Here is a 19,619-nt window from a genome sequence, read left to right as displayed (position 1 = left end):
AGACCACAGAACCTCACCCTGTAATTCCTTCATCAAGATCACAATTTCTGGTTGAGCTACAGCACGTCTTTTAGGAAGACATCCAATCCTGATTTAAAGATAAAATGCCAACCCTCAAGAATGCAAAAATCATGATTCCGAAAAGACGTGGCCCTGCTTTACAAGTAATGATATTTTTTAAAAGATTCTTTTTATTTGTCTTTTGGTGTTTGAGATTTTAGATTAAAGTTTTTCTCTGCAACCATGAGTGCTAGAAACAGAGGCGTGGTCTACATTTAAAACTTTTGCTGGCATAGTTATATTGGTTACAGTGTCAAGAAAAAAAAAATCACACCTATAGCAGACATTTCTGTGCTGGTAAAAGCCCTAGTGTAGTCGTGTGACCACTAGGGCTGCCAACGTCGAATTGCACAAACCCAAACACCTTTGCCCTGCCCCTGTCCCGAGGCCACGCCCCCTCCATTGCTCACTCTCCCCCACTTTCACTCTCTTTCACCAGGCTGCGGTAGGGAGTTGGGGTATGGGAGTGGGTGCGGGGTCTGGGCTAGGGGGGTTGGAGTGTGGGAGGAGGGTCTGGGCTAAGCCTGGGGCAGGGGATTGGGGTACAGGAGGGGGTGTGGGCCCTGGGAGGGCGTTTGGGTGAGGGAGGGGGCTCAGGGCTGGGGCAGGGTGTTGGGGTGTGGGAGGTGATGCAGGCTCTGGGAGGGTGTGGGAGGAGGTGAAGGGATGGGTCAGGGGGTTGGGGTGCCGACTTCAGTCAGGCAGCACTTACCTCGGGCGACTCCTAGAAGCGACCAGCATGTCCAACTCTTGGGCTCGGGGCGGTCAGGAGACTCTGCACGCTGCCCCTACCTACAGGCACTGCCCCCGCAGCTCTCACTGGCCATGGTTCCTGGCCAAAGGGAACTATGGAGTTGGTGCTCAGGGCGGGATCAGTGCACAAAGACCACCTGGCCACCTCTGCTCATAAGAACTAGAGGGACGTGCTGGCTGCTTCTGGGGGCTGTGCGGAGCTAGGGAAGGTAGGGAGTCTGCCTTAGCCCTGCTGCGCAGCCCCCATCAACTGGACTTTTAGCAGCCTATTAAAATATCCTGGATTGGTTTCAATAGCCAATGGGAGATTGATGTTCATCCAGGAGAGTCCTGGCCAATACGGAGGTTGTCACCCAGAGAGTCTGGTTTTTGGCTTCTGTGTCTGGGTGCCATTTACTGTTGCCAGGTGCCCATTTTTGACCTGAAAGTTTGGTTGAAAAGGAGACTCCACAACCCTAAATCGCACTTGAATCAAATGTCCAGTTACCATGGGGAGGGGAGAGGTGCAGATTCATTAACCTGCCCCAGCCCCTGCTCAGCTGGGGCTGCCTTCTATCTGCAGGCAGGCTTCTTGAGACTATCCACCAAGCAATAGGGGGAGAGGAGTGAAGGATGGGGATAGGGCCTTGAGGAAAGAGGCAGAGAAGGAGCTGGGGCCTTGGGGAGAAGAGGTGGATCAGGATGTGTGGCCTCAGGAGTCCAGTTACCTGCTTGTACTGTACTATAGTGTAGACACAGTTATACTGGGAGAAAAAGTCCTTTTGCCGGCATAGCTTATTTCGTTTGGGAAACTGGAATAAGCTTTACTGCAAAAGAACTGTTTACCTGGTATACACTGCTTCGACACTAGGAGAGTTTGCCAATATAACTATACCAACAAACCCTGTCATAAACAGATAGTTAAGGGTTAATGTCTCTTTTACCTGTAAAGGGTTAACAAGCTCAGTGAACTTGGCTGACACCTGACCAAAGGACCAATCGGGAGACAAGATACTTTCAAATCTTGGTGGAGGGAAGTCTTTGTTTTGTGCTTTTTTTTCTGTTCTTTGTTCTCTCTTGGGATTAAGAGAAGCCAGTCATGTAACCAGATTTCTCCAATCTTACTGAAACAGACTCTCAGGTTCCAGACAGTAAGTAATAGATAGAAAGCGGATTAGATTTGTTTATTTTCTTTATTTGCAAATGTGTATTTTGCTGGAAGGATATTTCACCTCTGTGTGCTGTAATTTATACTTAGGCTAGGAGGGGAAGTCCCTCTGGTCTAGGTGAAGCTGAGACCCTGTAAACATTTTTCCATCTTAATTTTACAGAGATAATTTTTACTTTCTCTTTCTTTAATTAAAAGCTTTTCTTTTAAGAACCTGATTGATTTTTTTATTCTTGTGCAAGACCCAAAGGGACTGGGTCTGAACCCACCAGGGATTGGTGGGGGAAAGGAGAGAAGGGGGAGGAAAAGCTTAATTACTCTCTGTTTTAGGATCCAAGGAGTTTGGATCAGTGTACTTCTCAGGAAAAGTCGGGGAAGGGGAAAGGGGAGGGAAAGGTTAATTTCTCTCTGTGTTAGGATCCAAGGAGTTGGGATCAGTGTCTCTCTCAGGGAGAGTCTGGGAGGGGGAGAGAAGGGTGGGGGGAAAGGTGAATTTCCTCTCTGTTTTAAGATTCAAGGAGTATGAATCACAGTATTTCTCAGGGTAACCCCGGGAGGGGAAAGTCTGGGAGGGGAAAGGTAGGGGGGATGGTTTATTTCCCCTTGTTTTAAGACCTAAGGGATTTAGGTCTTGGTCTCTCCAGGGAAGGTTTTGGGGAGACAAGGAGTGCACCAGACACTGAAATCTCTGGTTGGTGGCAGCGCTATCAGATCTAAACTAGGAATTAAGTTTAGAGGAGTACATGCAGGTCCCCACTTTCTGGACGCTGAAGTTCAAAGTGGGAAAGAGACCCTGACAAACCCTTTCTAGAGTAGCCAGGGCCTGACTTTTTTTTTTTCATTTTCTTGCTGCAGTTCTTAAATAATCATATGATTCAAGGGATACAATTGCAAAGCGCTGCAACAATGAGTTAGAGAATCTACCACATCCCTTGATAAGTATCTCCAGGTCTTGTCTGACACTGTTAAGAATTTGCTCCTTATTTTCAGTGTGAATTGATCTAGATTCAGCTTTTGGCCATTGGCTCTTAAATGCATTTGTCCTTGATCATTCACCAGGATTTTGATTAATTGCAAAATAGTCTGAATGAGCTAATTTGGTTTTATATATGAATGGACTATAAGGTGGATAGAAAGCTGGCTAGATCATTGGGCTCAAAGGGTAGTGATCAATAGCTCCATGTCTAGCTGGCAGCCGGTATCAAGCGGAGTGCCCCAAGGGTTGGTCCTGGGGCCGGTTTTGTTCAATATCTTCATTAATGATCTGGAGGATGGCATGGATTGCACCCTCAGCAAGTTTGCAGATGACACTAAACTGGGAGGAGTGGTAGATACGCTGGAGGGTAGGGATAGGATACTGAGAGACCTAGACAAATTAGAGGATTGGGCCAAAAGAAACCTGACAAGGTTCAACAAGGACAAGTGCAGAGTCCTGCATTTAGGACGGAAGAATCCCATGCACTGCTACAGACTAGGGACTGAACGGTTACGCAGCAGGTCTGCAGAAAAGGACCTAGGGGTTACAGTGGATGAGAAGCTGGATATGAGTCAACAGTGCGCTCTTGTTGCCAAACAGGCTAACGGCACTTTGGGCTGTATAAGTAGGAGCATTGCCAGCAGATTGAGGGACATGATAATTCCCCTCTATTTGGCATTGGTGAGGCCTCATCTGGAGTACTGTGTCCAGTTTTGAGCCCAACACTACAAGAAGGATGTGGAAAAATTGGAAAGAGTGCAGCGGAGGGCAACAAAAATGATTAGGGGGCTGGAGTACAAGACTTATGAGGAGAGGCTGAGGGAACTGGGATTATTTAGTCTGCAGAAGAGAAGAATGAGGGGGAATTTGATAGCTGCTTTCAACTACCTGAAAGGGGCAAAGAGGATGGATCTAGACTGTTCTCAGTCGTACCGGATGACAGAACAAGGAGTAATGGCCTCAAGTTGCAGTGGGGGAGTTTTAGGTTGGATATGGAAAACCTTTTTCACTAGTAGGTGGTGAAGCACTGGAATGAGTTATCTAGGAAGGTGGTAGAATCTCCTTCCTTAGAGGTTTTTAAGGTTAGGCTTGACAAAGCCCTGGCTGGGATGATTTAGTTGGGGATTGGTCCTGCTTTGAGCATGGGGTTTGACTAGATGACGTCCTGAGGTCCCTTCCAACCCTGATATTCTATGATTCATGTAATAAAATTAATATATTCATGAATTATTCAACCAGCTCTGTAAATTGGGCAACTACATAGAACAGAATATTTCAACAAATAATATTTTTGAAATATTTTGCAAAATGTAACAAATAAATTATTTGACAAATAGTATCTGACCAGCTCTGCGTTGCACAAAAGTTACTATAGTCTATGCACAGCCATATACAACCATTAGTCATGTATGAAATGTGACTCTTCCTTGTTTCTAAGGATAGCAGCAATAAAGAGGCAGCAAAGCCCATATGTTACAATACATACAACAAGAAGTTTCCCTCCTCTTCTCTCTTTTTTTTACCTCTTCCTGGCACCTCCTGGAAGACTGATCAGCCTTTATTATGAGCCTGTCAAATTCTGAAAACTCCATTACAACAATCAGCACACAGTTTTGCATATCCAACGCTGTGCATCTCTTCCAGCTGTGTATTACATTTTGTTTTCTCACCAAGTTCTTTCACATGATAATATTTGTGCAATTTATATATCAAGAGATTGTATCAATCTGCCATGAACAGTCACTAATTAAACAATACCACAAGTCAGTGGGACCAAAATGCAAGGGAGATGACTGATAATACAGTATTTGGACCTTTGACAAAATAAATAACCTAATCAACTTCTAACACTGGAAAGTGAATTGAGTTTAAGTATTAGAACCTGTCTTACTTGTACTGTTGATGGTCTTTTGTACTTCTTGTTTTTGCCATGAACCTTTCTGCTAATTTTTCTAGATTGCGGGAATATTCCGTCTCTATTTCTGCTTTCTTGCGGAAAAAATCCTGCAGGTCCTGAAGAAGCTGCACCCTCATTTCAGTTTGCTGCTCCAGACATTTCTGCTGCTCTATCAGTTGAGCTCGAATCTCTAAAGGAAACACACAGAACTGAAGTCAGGGAAAACAGGGAAGAAAAAAAGCACAAAAATAATATTTGCTTCACATTCTGAATAAAGCACACAAGTGTGAAGAAAAAAAATACAATTTAAGCTATATACATATATAAGTTATAAGGTGCAAGTAACCTAGCAATAAAATCCACAGTTATCTTCTATTTTCAACATAAGAGTGGTCACCAACAGTCACCACACAACTGAGTTTTCACATTTGCTTCTTATTCTTAATATGGGTGGAAATTACTGTATCACAGGTATACCGATCGCTGGCAAGTGTTGCATTTGTAGCTATGATGGCAGAACAAACAAGTATTTCTGACAGTCAAAACGCATAACAGATGTGCATAGGGTCCTTGAGACTCTGGTACACTTAAACAAAATCAAATAAAAAACAAACAGTTCCCTATAATATTTATCCAGAATGGCAAGAGAAAAGAGCAGCTTTCCTTTCAGATTTGTAGCCACCATTGGCACATGAAAACAGCATCTGGTAATGTTTATTTAATGTTTATATTTCTGTAGTGTAAAAATACATCCTTCTTGAGTTATAGGAATACCTATACTAAAAATATCCTTCTGTTTCTTTTAAAAGACATTAAAGTAATAGAAAAATCCCCAGAGCAGAAATTATGATTTCATTCACATTCATAACATTTATATCCCTTTTTGTCACTGCCCCATTCAAATCCAGTCTAAAAAAATTATCACAGCATAGTGCAATGAAAAGAGTAATCATTTTGCAATCATATAGGAATGCTAACAATACTGAAAACTACAAATTTAACTATATGATCAGCCTGAGTCAACATCTATTGAACTAAAAAAAGGAAGAATCTCTTGGACATTAAAAGGAGCTCAACTGGTTCCTAATTATGTGACCATTTAATAGGTAAATTGACTTTAGAAAATCTTAAATGTATTATAGATCCATGACCAGTATGCTCAACATTTGTAATAGAGGAGCATTACAAAACCAATATTGTACCTATGCCTCTATAAACTACTACTACTTAAACAACAATAACGTCAGTCATATTGTATCTATGATTTGCATACGTATTGGTCTTAGAAGACAGGTGAAGGCTAAGATATAATATGAAATACCAGAAATACTTGAATTGGAATTCAAAAATGTATGCTAAAGTGAGCTAGTGTTGGCACAGAAAATTATTAAACGAGTAGTAGTCCAAGGAGGGAGCTATTCCAAAGCTCTCTCCCAAATCTACTTTGAGCCACCAGCTATTGTGTTAATCATTAATGAGAGCATCCGTTTCTATCGTCTGGGACGTGAACCAAAAAATCGTGTATTTGGTTTTCATTTCACTTGAACTCAAGTCACTGGAAAAGAACTACGCCTCCAGTAAAGATGAGCCACTGTAAGATAACACTGTATCAATGGCATACATATGCATAGAGGAGAAAACACATTGGAGCTGGAAGGTTAACAACAGAAATAGAAAAGAGAAACCCAAGAATAGATTCTTGATGTGCCCACTATTTTTAATGCCCTTTGATTCTAGGGGAAATTGTCTGAACGCAATTCCATAAGTAACTCGCAAACCATAATATGAATTTGCTGCTAAGCCCAAAATTTTAGTTTTAGGAGCAGTAATTTTGACTAAATCCAAATCCTTAGACAGGTCCATGTAAAGAGAGAGATCATTAGTAACTTTAAGCTGAACTTGTTTTTAAAATAACTACATCCTAACTATACTGAAGGTCAGTGGATCTTGCCACTACATTTCCCTTCTTTGAGCAGGTCTTCTCCACAGAAACACAGAAGAGAAAAATATTTAAGAAATAGGAAAATGTGAGTGGAAAATCAACAAAAATGGCCAGGATCATTGGGAGTAGGTGTAGTATCTGAAAATACTTTAACCTTTTAAAACTGACTAAATTTCTAGCTGACAGTATTTCCTTAAAGTTTTTAAATATTTTAAAACAGAATGATCTTTGATAGATGAACACAGCTCAAGGTTGCACAGGCACGGGTAGGATGCAGTTATTATTAAAGCTGGTTGCTTATCTAGAAAGTCACAGATTCCATTGCTTTATGAACCATGATTTCCAACTTCTCAGCACCTCTCCTGTGAAGCAGAATCTGCTTTTATGGGTGGCTCCAGCAGGGGGAGCTCTCAGCTGCCAGGTGAAGACGTTACTACTCTTACCACCTGCAGGGGATCTAAGGGGGGCTCCACTAGGGCTGACTAGTCCCTTGCAGGAGGATCAAGATCTGTTCCACCAGACTTTAAAGTAGCAATTCGCTTTCTAGCCTTATCCTCTTCTTCTGCTCCTGATCCTTTCTTTGCCTCCTTCTCCTCCCCCTCCTCTTTAACATAATATGTGCAGTGACATTTTCAGGGGTGACAAAAGGGGAAAGAAGAGAAAGTTGTGACTTTCACTGTTTGTCATAACAAGGCTGTGATTCAACAACTTTTTTTTTTTTTAAGAACAGACAACCAGCCTTAGTAATTGTATGGGCTTTGCACTAATCAGTAGCATGGAAAACTCCACCAAGACACCAGGATCCTCTTCAACCACCCAGCGTAAGTCAACTCCCTAGTTCCACAAAGAGCTGTAAGAAGTATTACTATGCTTCATTTAATCTAAAATATGACATACAAGATTGTGAAAGTGTGCATAAAGACACTAGAGATCAAAGCTCGCTAACTAACACATGAACAGGTACAGTATAGCCATCAGAATGGCAAAGGTTGCTACCCCTCCCCCACTAGGACACTTTAATTCTGACATGGAAGGGCCACCTGTATGAGTTAGGGTGGAATTCAGTCTTCCCGTCCATTCAATCAATGACTTTTCTGGTAAGGGTTAGTTGACATCTCCAATCACAATTTATGGTATCCAGCTGTCCTGCATCAGATGACACAGCACTATGACTAAATTAACATGCAACTCCACGTTTATATTCTAGTATACTGCATATCCTGGTCTTATATGACGTTTATTGAAAACATTAGGGAATTATACAAAGTGAATTATAATATACACAGGCTGACTGAAGTATTAAATAATGTACTGGAAAGAATAATCAGAAGTATACTGGAATATGTGTTGATTAATCACACACACCCAGTTCAAAGTGAATGGCAGCCACCAATGTTTCCCTTTCTTCCGCTGCAGTTACAATATAATCAGATCTACATCCTAGCAGTTTTAACCTGATCCCTACTGCATTACATTAAAACGGACCTTAACATGGTTTTACCTTCCAAAGATTTCTTCCCTCCTCAAGCATTATTGTTGAATTGGATCATGGATTTCTCCTAATCTCAGGAAATGCTAGCATGAGAAGACGTGAGAAAGCGCTACTGCTACTGAATTTTCACAACACTAATTTCTCAGTTATGTTCCATGCAGAAAAAATTCAAAGCATTTACCTCCTCAGTTATAAGAAGTTCTTTATATTGATTTCTTTCAAAAGTTTCCCCAAAACTCAAATTAGCTATTAATTTAAAAAGAGAGGTAGCACCTCAGATAATCAAGAGGCTCCCCAAGTCAAAAACTAACATTTTAAAAACTTAAAAAACAGATCATAAATGATCTGGAGAAAGGAGTAAACAGTTAGTTGGCAAAGTTTGCAGATGATACTAAACTGCTCAAGATAGTTAAGACCAAAGCAGACTGTGAAGAACTTCAAAAAGATCTCACAAAACTAAGTGATTGGGCAACAAAACGGCAAATGAAATTTAATGTGGATAAATGTAAAGTAACGCACATTTTAAAAAATAACCCCACTATACATACAATATGATGCAGGCTAATTTAGCTACAACTAATCAGGAAAGAGATCTTGGAGTCATCGTGGATAGTTCTCTGAAGATGTCCACGCAGTGTGCAGTGGCAGTCAAAAAGCAAATAGGATGTTAAGAATCATTTAAAAGGGGATAGAGAATAAGATGGAGAATGGCAGGTGCCCCACAGGGAGTGCACCTAACAGGTAATGATCAAGTGATCTCTCTCCTGCCATCCATCTCCACTCTCTGACAAACAGAGGCTAGGGACACCATTCCTTACCCATCCTGGCTAATAGCCATTAATGGTCGTCTCCTCCATGAATTTATCTAGTTCTCTTTTAAACCCTGTTATAGTCCTAGTTGACAGCTAGCTCAAATAAAAGAGCACAGGCATAATGGCAGTGTAGCACGTAAGAAGCCACTTCTTGCACTAGCTGTCATTTCTAAATTACATTAAGGTGCAGTTTCACATACAGGACACTGCAGTCTTCCCGCCTCCAGGCAACAAACGCCTGGAGAAGAGCGTGTATTGGGAGAGGGAACCCCAACTTTGGGCAATGGCTGTTCCTTGGAGGTCCAGAAGCAGATGGGATTACAAGACGACTCCCAGACTGCTAAACAGAGTAACAATCAGTAAATACTGTGATAAAGGGCACAGATATAAAGTGAAATGCTGGCCCCACTGATATTTCTCAGCCATTTCTTTTGGTGGTTGCCTGTGCCCTATGAGCTACACCCTAGTGTCCTCTGGTCGATTTTTCAAGTTCCTAGCTTTCACTCATGTCCCAGTCTCCATCAGGCAATGGGTAAGATTTTCAACCACAGCAGGCAAATACTATTTATAACAGCTCAACTTACCTGTACATCATATTTCACTGCCTTGTGTAAAAGCAGAAATGTAGAAACTGCACTACTGTGCTGACTTGAGCTGTTATTACAAATGCCAAGTCATATTACCTCATAACTACATAACACTGCAGTCGTACGTAGCATTCTACAGTAACTGTGTCATAACAATAATAGACTCCTACTCAAAATATTTACAATCTAAAAGCATGAGTAGGTACAATGCACTGCTCTGTGATACAGAATGATTAAAATAGTTATGGGTCAGCAAAGAATGAGATCTGTTGTCCCAGCTTTCACATACCCTGGCATTTCAGGCCTAATCAGATATCCCCCAGAAGTGAATGGAGAACTGCCATTAACCTCAATGGGTATTGGGCACACTAGGCACGTGAAATACTAGTTAAATTTTAAAGAAACACGTAATTCCATCATAACTACTGCCCCTTCTTGTGAATCTAACTTTTCTATTTGCCCCAAAATTTTTACATTCTTTGTTGTTTGTTAATTTAGTGCTCATGAAAAGCGCCAAAATAGCAACAATCCAGACTCATCCCCCTTTTCGGCAAAGCAGCTGCAGCAGTGGCAGGCCCACATGAAGTCTCAATCCTGTCTGAGAGAGTGTTGCATATTTAAACAATGATTAAAATACATAATTGCATTAATACAGATACTAGATAACAACAGTGACAGGGTTAGGGTGCAATCCTGCTAATAATCTCTCTCTTTCTCTCACACACACACACACACACACACACACACACCCCTCCCTTCCTCCCAGGACTACTTGAGAAGACAGATGGGTACTCACAGGTATAAGCTTTTGCAGGACAGGGTCCTTCATCTTTTCATTAACTTCAGAGAATGGAAAAACAACGAGGAGTCCTTGTGGCACAGACTAACACGGCTACCACTCAGAGACTGGAGTCACACAACATATCCATTTTATTTTCACATTATCTGACCCCCAGGAGAAAGCTCAGAAATGCAGATCTATTTGTCTCAACACAAAAAATGTCTCAGCGACAGTGCTAAGAACTTATATTCCAGGAGTGTTACAATACAGCTCCAACCCAGCTACCATCCCTTACCCAACTTTTCCTGAATTTATGGTCTTCTTATTGATTTATATACCAGATCCTGTTTACCTAGAATAAAAGCCATGTAATTATTTCAGCTTAGATATTATCTGGTGACTAACACACTTTCCTATTTAAAATAGATGACAGAAAACGCCTTATCTTGCAATTCTGCTTCTCTGAAGATATGGTCTTGCAAGATTCTCATTCCTGGGTCCTAGATGCTAAGTACAAGACTGGCTAAAGCTTGTGTTGGCTAAGACCACTGGGCTACACAGTGCCAGTATTGCCTGCATCAGTACAGATCCAGCCTCCACTCCCCCATAAGCCCAGGCAAGCAGCTTCATCAATTAAGTGTCCTGCAGTATCACTAGCTAGGCCAAGCATTAGCTCCCCATCACATGGGGCCTTGCTGCTTCAAAGTAGTATTTAGCATCAGCTCACTGGATGATGTAGGGAAAGATCTGAGAAAGGGCCAGAAGCTACTTAATGCACCTTGGATGAAGCCCCTAACACATGGCAGCATATCAGTGTCTCTGAGTCCTCCTCTCCTACATTCATGTCTTCAGAGAGGAAGGCGGTGATTCTGGGTACCAGTATTACATTTGACATTCTGGTCCAGTCACTCTTGGTCCTCTAGATGGCTGCTATGAAGCCCACAGCACTGACGTCGAGGCACTGAACTACTTTTCTTACTCAGACCTTTGCCTCTCATACAATCAAAGAATTTGAATGGCAACTCTGGAAATCAGTATTTATAGTTTGCAGGAGGGTGCTGTGCCACAACTGGAAGGGGCTTGGCTCATGTTCTACCCCAGGCTACCACTATCTTCATGGACAAAAAACCTTAAGAGCTTGTGAGTTCCAACAGACTGACTGTTGAAGAAAGATCCAGGAGTGAGAATCATGCAGCTATGATACTTTTAAAAAAAACACATGTAAACGGTTCACCAGCACATTCCCCAATAAGAACTTTCTACAACAGACTAGCAAAAATTGTAATCATGGGATAAATTATGTCGAGGAGTCTAAAGCCAGATCCTGCAAACCTTTATGTGATTAATTTTACTCACATGAGTAGTCAGTGGCAGGACTACTCACCTGCTTAAAGTTAATCATATGTCTAAGTGTTTGTAGGATAGCGCTTTAACTGATGTAGCTTCCCCCTTCATTTGCTTTTCCAACCACTCCAGTTTTATCTATGCTACTGTGGCAAGCTGATCTAAGTTATGCTGTTCCAGCTATTTGAATAATGTAACTGGAGTCAACGTAGCTTAGACCAACTTATTGAGGTGTATATACTACGCTATGTCGACGGCAGACACTCTCCCAACAACTTACTTTACTCTTCTCATTCTGGTGGAGTACTGGAATTGACTGGAGAGCACTCTGATATTGATTTAGCGAGTCTTCACCAGACCCGCTAATTTGCTCCCGCTGCATCGATCACAGCAGCATCAATTTCCAGTAAGTGTAGACATAGCCTCACTCACAACATGTCCATTATACCAAGTTAACTTGGATTCACTTATTTGCCAAAGTGGAACTTCCTCACCTTACATATTATCTCTGAATTTTCCCATATGCAATTTTTGAACCAGGCTAAATTTGCTTTCTAATTCATTCACTTGGGATTTTATTTGGCAGAAACAGTATATTCCCCCTCTTCAAAAGAAAATGGTTATTTGATGGCCTGTTCTATGGTACATTGGCTGGGTGCAAGATTTATTTCAGGCCATCTGAAAGACTTGTGTAGAAAGCCAAAAGTCAAGGACACTGAAGCGTCTGTTTAAATCTCTGCCTCACTTACTTCTTAATACTAAAATAAATTAATTCAAGCAATTAAAAATGGGGGGGAGGGTGGTCCTTGTATGCCCATTATTAGAAATTTTAGTTTATAAACCACTATAATGATGACAGTGAGCACTTCTGGGACCTTTTAATAACTATCATGTTGTCATAAACAGATAGCTAAGGGTTAATGTCTCTTTCACCTGAAGCACCTGACCAGAGGACCAATCAGGAAACCGGATTTTTTCAACTTTGGGTGGAGGGAATTTTGTGTCTGAGTCTTTGTTTTCTGTCTGCCTGCTTTCTCTGAGCTTTGGAGAAGTAGTTTCTTTTTTCTAGTCTTCTGTTTCCAAGTGTAAGGACAAAAAGATTAGATAGTAAGTTATATGGTTTCTTTTCTTTGGTATTTGCATGAATATAAGTGCTGGAGTGCTTTGATTTGTATTCTTTTGGAATAAGGCTGTTTATTCAATATTCTTTTAAGCAATTGACCCTGTGTTGTATCATCTTAATACAGAGAGAACATTTGTACTTATTTTTCTTTCTTTTTATATAAAGCTTTCTTTTAAGACCTGTTGGAGTTTTCTTTACTTCAGGGAAATTGAGTCTGTACTCACCAGGGAATTGGTGGGAGGAAGAAATCAAGGGGAGATTTGTGTGTTGGATTGCTAGCCTGACTTTGGATTCCCTCTGGGGGGAATAGGAAAGTACTTTTTGTTTCCAGGATTGGGAACAGAGAGGGAGATTCACTCTGTTTGGATTCACAGAGCTTGTGTCTGTGTATCTCTCCAGGAGCACCTGGAGGGGGGAAGGGAAAAAGGATTATTTCCCTTTGTTGTGAGACTCAAGGGATTTGGGTCTTGGGGTCCCCAGGGAAGGTTTTTCAGGGGGACCAGAGTGCCCCAAAACACTCTAATTTTTTGGGTGGTGGCAGCAAGTACCAGGTCCAAGCTGGTAACTAAGCTTGGAGGTTTTCATGCTAACCCCCATATCTTGGACGCTAAGGTCCAAATCTGGGACTAAGGTTATTACATGGTGGCAGAGGTGGGATATAGACAGAATCCAGAAGCCAGTAGGAATATTATATTTTTCTTTTCTCTGCTAAGGGCTTTTTAGCAGAGAGAAACAGTTTGGTTTTAAAAGGGAACCAGAGAGAATTTTTTTTTCTGCTCTCTCTCGCAGTTTGTGGCTTGCATGTTAAGGGTCTTTTGTCATGCAATAGCCCTCCCATTAGGAGGCAAGTACCAGCACTTATAGGCATGCAAATAAAGTGGTTTTTCTGGTTTCCCTTCATTAAACATTAGCTAGAGAGAGAAAAGGAAAATTAGCTAAAGGCACTGTTGCTAGGCAGACTTCAGGAGGCAACAGAGAACCTGCAGTTCAGAAGATAAACACCGGAGGGCACCCCAACACAAGAAAACAGGAACCATGACTTCTAAGGCAAAAATTGACGCCGAAGAACAAATCAAAGAAGCTGAACACAGGCGACAACTGGAAATAAAACAAAAAGAGATGGAGATGAAAGAAAGAGAAGAACAGATCAAAGAGGCAGCCTACCAAAGAGAACAGGCAGCCAAAGAGGCAGCCAAGGAGGCAGCACACAAAAGAAAACTAGAAGAAGAAGAGGTGGCCTACCGAAGGAAACAAGCAGAAGAAGAGTTGGCCCACAGAAGGAAGCAAGAAGAAGAGGAGGCGGCCCACCACCGAGAAATGGAAAAACACCAAAAAGAAATGGAAAAACAACAAAAAAAGAATAAAGAGAAGGAAAAACAGAGAAAACATGAACTGGAGTTGGCAAAAGCTGGGCTGCCTGTGCCAGCCAACCCTAACAACCCGGCGCCAAATATTGCTCCACAGCACAGGAAATTTCACACCTACAAGGCAGGTGATGACACCGAGGCCTTCTTGGAAAACTTTGAAAGAGCCTGTCTTGGGTACAGCATCCCCGAAGACCAGTACATGGTAAAATTAAGGCCACACCTCAGTGGACCTTTAGCAGAGGTGGCAGCTGAAATGCCTAAGCTGCAAATGAATGACTATAAACTTTTTCAAACCAAGGCCAAATACAGGATGGGGATAACCCCAGATCATGCCCGTCGGCGCTTCAGAACCCAAAAGTGGAAACCAGAGGTGTCATTTCCCAAACACGCCTACTACATTGCAAAAAACTATGAGGCCTGGCTAACAGGAAACAACATTCAAACCTTGGAAGAACTGAACCTCCTCATACAAATGGAGCAGTTCTTGGATGGTGTTCCTGAAAACATCACACGGTACATACAAGATGGAAACCCCAAGAATATCGCTGAGGCGGGGAAGATTGGAGCCAAATGGATGGAACTGGCAAAAAGCAAGAAAGCTACTGTCAAGGGGAACGATTACCCCAGGGGGCACACAGACCATAAACCCTACAACCGAGGACAGCCAAAGACCCCACATACCACCCAAGTAAAGCCACAGACACCCTACTCTTCCACCTCACCAGTCTCCAGTAACTCACCTCCGCCCAGTGACCCATCAGATGGAAGATGCTTTAAGTGTAATGAGCTGGGACATATCAAGGCCAACTGTCCCAAGAACACCATGCAAGTGCAATTCATTACACCACCATCACCCCAAAGATCCCCAGGCCCAGATGCCTCTCAAATACCCTTGGAGCGAAGGGAAAATTTGAGAGTGGGCAGTAAGAAGGTTACTGCGTGGAGAAACACGGGGGCACAAGTGTCAGCTATCCACCAATCCTTCGTTGACCCCAAATTCATCAACCCAAAGGCCAAAGTTACAATTTACCCCTTCATGTCACAAGCTGTAGACTTGCCTACAGCTCAACTGCCTGTCCAGTACAAAGGCTGGTCAGGAATGTGGACTTTTGCAGTCTATGACAATTATCCTATCCCCATGCTACTGGGGGAAGACTTGGCCAACCAGGTGAGGCGGGCCAAGAGAGTGGGAATGGTTACCCGTAGCCAAACCAGGCAAGCTTCCAGACCCATTCCTGTTCCTGAACCGTCCACAGACGCCCCGTCTGTGTTACCAGAGACCCAGACAGAGGTAGTGAACCCAAATTCCATGCCAACCACTGAAACTGCCACAGCACCTCCAGTCCCAGGCCCGGAACTGGAACAGCAACCAGCACCAGCAAGTGCAACCACATCTTCAAACTCAAAGCCAGAGGGCGCCAGCGAGCCAAAACTGGCAGAAGCAACAGACAGCCATACCCAAAAGGCTCAGCCAGAGCCTCAAATACCCTCAGGTGCACCAGCGCAGAGCGGTACACCAGCAACGGAAACAACCCCATCACCTACATCGCTTCCAGAGGGACCAAGCCCAAGTCCACAGTCTGAGGAAGAACTGGTGACCCCAGCCTCAAGGGAACAGTTCCAGACTGAGCAGGAAGCAGATGACAGCCTTCAGAAAGCGTGGGCGGCGGCACGGAGCACCCCACCGCCTCTCAGCTCTTCTAATCGATCCCGGTTTGTTATAGACCAAGGACTTCTATACAAGGAAATTCTTTCTGGTGGACACCGGGAAGAATGGCAGCCGCAAAAAACAGTTGGTGGTTCCAACTAAGTACCGGGGGAAGCTCTTAAGCTTAGCCCATGATCAGCCCAGTGGCCATGCTGGGGTGAACAGAACCAAGGACCGGTTGGGGAAGTCCTTCCACTGGGAGGGGATGGGCAAGGACGTTGCCAAGTATGTCCGGTCTTGTGAGGTATGCCAAAGAGTGGGAAAGCCTCAAGACCAGGTCAAGGCCCCTCTCCAGCCACTCCCCATAATTGAGGTCCCATTTCAGCGAGTAGCTGTGGATATTCAAATTCAGCACATCACAGGAGCTTCTAACAAAGTAGCTGATGCACTCTCCCGTGAGAGTTTCCCAAAATTCAGTAGTTAAAAAGTGTTCTTAAAATGCAGAAGTCTGTTAGTTATATACTTAGGGGTATATGTAAAGGTGCATGTGTTGTATTAATCTGTTTATTTTAAAGTTCTAGAAGAAAATCGCCGCCAGTGAGCTTCCCCACTGTCTGCAATTTGGGGGGCGTGTCATAAACAGATAGCTAAGGGTTAATGTCTCTTTCACCTGAAGCACCTGACCAGAGGACCAATCAGGAAACCGGATTTTTTCAACTTTGGGTGGAGGGAATTTTGTGTCTGAGTCTTTGTTTTCTGTCTGCCTGCTTTCTCTGAGCTTTGGAGAAGTAGTTTCTTTTTTCTAGTCTTCTGTTTCCAAGTGTAAGGACAAAAAGATTAGATAGTAAGTTATATGGTTTCTTTTCTTTGGTATTTGCATGAATATAAGTGCTGGAGTGCTTTGATTTGTATTCTTTTGGAATAAGGCTGTTTATTCAATATTCTTTTAAGCAATTGACCCTGTGTTGTATCATCTTAATACAGAGAGAACATTTGTACTTATTTTTCTTTCTTTTTATATAAAGCTTTCTTTAAGACCTGTTGGAGTTTTCTTTACTTCAGGGAAATTGAGTCTGTACTCACCAGGGAATTGGTGGGAGGAAGAAATCAAGGGGAGATTTGTGTGTTGGATTGCTAGCCTGACTTTGGATTCCCTCTGGGGGAATAGGAAAGTACTTTTTGTTTCCAGGATTGGGAACAGAGAGGGAGATTCACTCTGTTTGGATTCACAGAGCTTGTGTCTGTGTATCTCTCCAGGAGCACCTGGAGGGGGGAAGGGAAAAAGGATTATTTCCCTTTGTTGTGAGACTCAAGGGATTTGGGTCTTGGGGTCCCCAGGGAAGGTTTTTCAGGGGGACCAGAGTGCCCCAAAACACTCTAATTTTTTGGGTGGTGGCAGCAAGTACCAGGTCCAAGCTGGTAACTAAGCTTGGAGGTTTTCATGCTAACCCCCATATCTTGGACGCTAAGGTCCAAATCTGGGACTAAGGTTATTACACATGTAACATCCATGTCAAAAAGAGAGAATAAATCACTGTTTCTTGTGGAAACCAAAACTAGTAATACACAACCAAAATATATTTTCTTTAGTTTTAATTAAACCAGCCAGAAACTGGATTAGCAATAATGCATCCTCTTCACCAAGGGTCTGAACAATCATGGGATCCAGGCAGACAGAACCAAAAAGCTGTAGAGGACTCCATTTGAATGCCTCTCATCCTTTTGTTCCCCAGGCAATGCTAAACTATGCTAAGATGAGCCAAAAATATAGTGTATGTAGTTGCAGAAGCTTTGTTGTTGTTGGAGGATAAAAAACCTGCTAATCACATCCACAGCTGATGGTCACCTAGCTGCTTACAGTCAGAGCTATCTGAATGGATGGCATTTTGCCTGCTTGCAACTTGGTTAGACTGTTCTGCCACAGCATTGGTGCCAAGTGGCCATAGGTTAGGCAGGCAAGCTGCCTGCATAACATTTTGAGCTCCGTCTGTTCTGCAGAAACTGCTCATTTGTGCCAGCAATTAAGCACTGGCACTACATCTTCTCTTAAACTTGGTAACAGCAGACTTTGTCCTTTGGTCCCTGCCTGGCAGCACACAGTTCTACTCCTGAGAGGGAGGGAGGAAGCACTTGCTATTGCTCGGTAGCAACCTGCTCCAGCTAACCCAGAAGTACCATTGGTCAAAACAGTAAGGAGCAATGTCCAGGACTCCAAGAGCCTTAGGCAGGGAATAGGCTGAGGGACTCCACCCTGCAACTCCCCCTACCAAAAAAACATAAAACAAAACAAAAACAAAAGATAAGAAAAGCCACAGGATACCAATGTACACAAGGAGCTTTTCAGCTATCTAAAAGCCAAAAGGGACACATGCAGGAAATGGAAGGAGGGACATGTCAGTAAGGAAGCATACATGGGAATAGAGTGAGGGTGCAGGAACAAAATCAGGAAAGCCAAGGCAAGGAATGAGTTACAGCTGGAAAGTAATGTTAGAGACAAAAAGAAGGGGGTTTACAAATATGTCAGACAAAATAGAAACTTCAGGAAAGGTGGGGGTCTGCTGCTCAATGGAGAAAGTGAGCTGGTAATGGAAAATAAGAACGAGGAGCTGCTCAATGCCAGTTTTGCTTCAGTCTTCTCACAAAAAACATGCAACCACATGACTAGTGAAGTTGTCATATACAGTGAGGGGGAAGGGATGCACATCAGGATAAGTAAAGATCAGAGATTTTCTAATTAATTTGAATGAATTCAAGTCAGCAGGGCCTGATGCTATTCACCCTAGGGTGAAGAAATTAGCTGAAGAAATCTTGGAGCCAATGGCAATAATATTTGTAAACTCATAGATAACAAGAGGAGTCCTGGAAGATTGGAGAACGGCTAATGTAGTGCCCATCTTGAAAAAGGAGGAGCCAGAGAACTATAGACCGGTTAGCCTGACCTCAATACCTACGAAGCTACTAGAGCAACGTGTAAAAGATTCAATTTGCAAATACCTGGAGGATGAAGGGGTGATCACTAGCAGCCAGCATGGATTTACCAAGAGCAAATCATGACAAACCAGCTTGGTAAATAACAAGGTAACCTATTTGGTAGATAGAGAGAATGCAGTGGACATAATATACCTGAACTTTAGCCAGGTTTCTGACACAGTCCTACATGACATTCTCATAAGTAAGCTGGATAAATGCAGGCTCAGTAGAACTACCATTAAGTGGATACAGTTAAACAACCGCAAACAAAGAGTAACTATTAACAGAATGATGCCAGATTATGGAACTCCACTTGTGACGTCCTTCCAGGGATCTCTTCTGGGTCTCGCATTATTTTACATTTTTATTAATGACCTGGATGCAGGAAAAGGAAGCATATTGATCAAATTTGAAGATGACACAACATTGTGTGTGTGCGCACATACACATGCACAAACACTTTGGAGGATAGAATTAAATTCAAAGGGAACTTGATAACTTGGAGAACTGGGCTATAGCTAAAATGAAATGCAATGTGCTACACTTAGGGAAGGAAAAGCAAATCCACAAATACAGAATGCGGGATAACTGGCTTGGCAGCAGCATAGCTGAGAAGGATCTGGGAGTTTTGGTGGATCACAACCTCAGCATGAGTCAACAATGTGAAAAAAAATGCAAATGCAATTTTGACTTGCATTAACAGAGGTACAGCATACAAAT

General features: G+C 42.6%; 1 protein-coding gene across 2 annotated transcripts in view; it reads right to left on the bottom strand.

Moving 5' to 3' along the window:
• Positions 1 to 19,619, bottom strand: part of SRGAP1 (SLIT-ROBO Rho GTPase activating protein 1) — a 254,633-nt gene that overhangs the window by 127,865 nt on the left and 107,149 nt on the right. For both annotated transcript variants that reach the window (XM_050923345.1, XM_050923353.1), the window contains exon 2: positions 4,828 to 5,023. In XM_050923345.1, the coding sequence (XP_050779302.1) occupies positions 4,828 to 5,023 (196 nt within the window). The remainder of the gene's footprint in view (positions 1 to 4,827; positions 5,024 to 19,619) is intronic.

This window comes from Gopherus flavomarginatus, chromosome 1 (genome assembly GCF_025201925.1).
Source record: "Gopherus flavomarginatus isolate rGopFla2 chromosome 1, rGopFla2.mat.asm, whole genome shotgun sequence".
Taxonomy (NCBI): domain Eukaryota; kingdom Metazoa; phylum Chordata; order Testudines; family Testudinidae; genus Gopherus; species Gopherus flavomarginatus.
The sequence above is the reverse complement of the archived record's forward strand: the minus strand, read 5'-3'. Positions and strand labels throughout refer to the sequence as shown.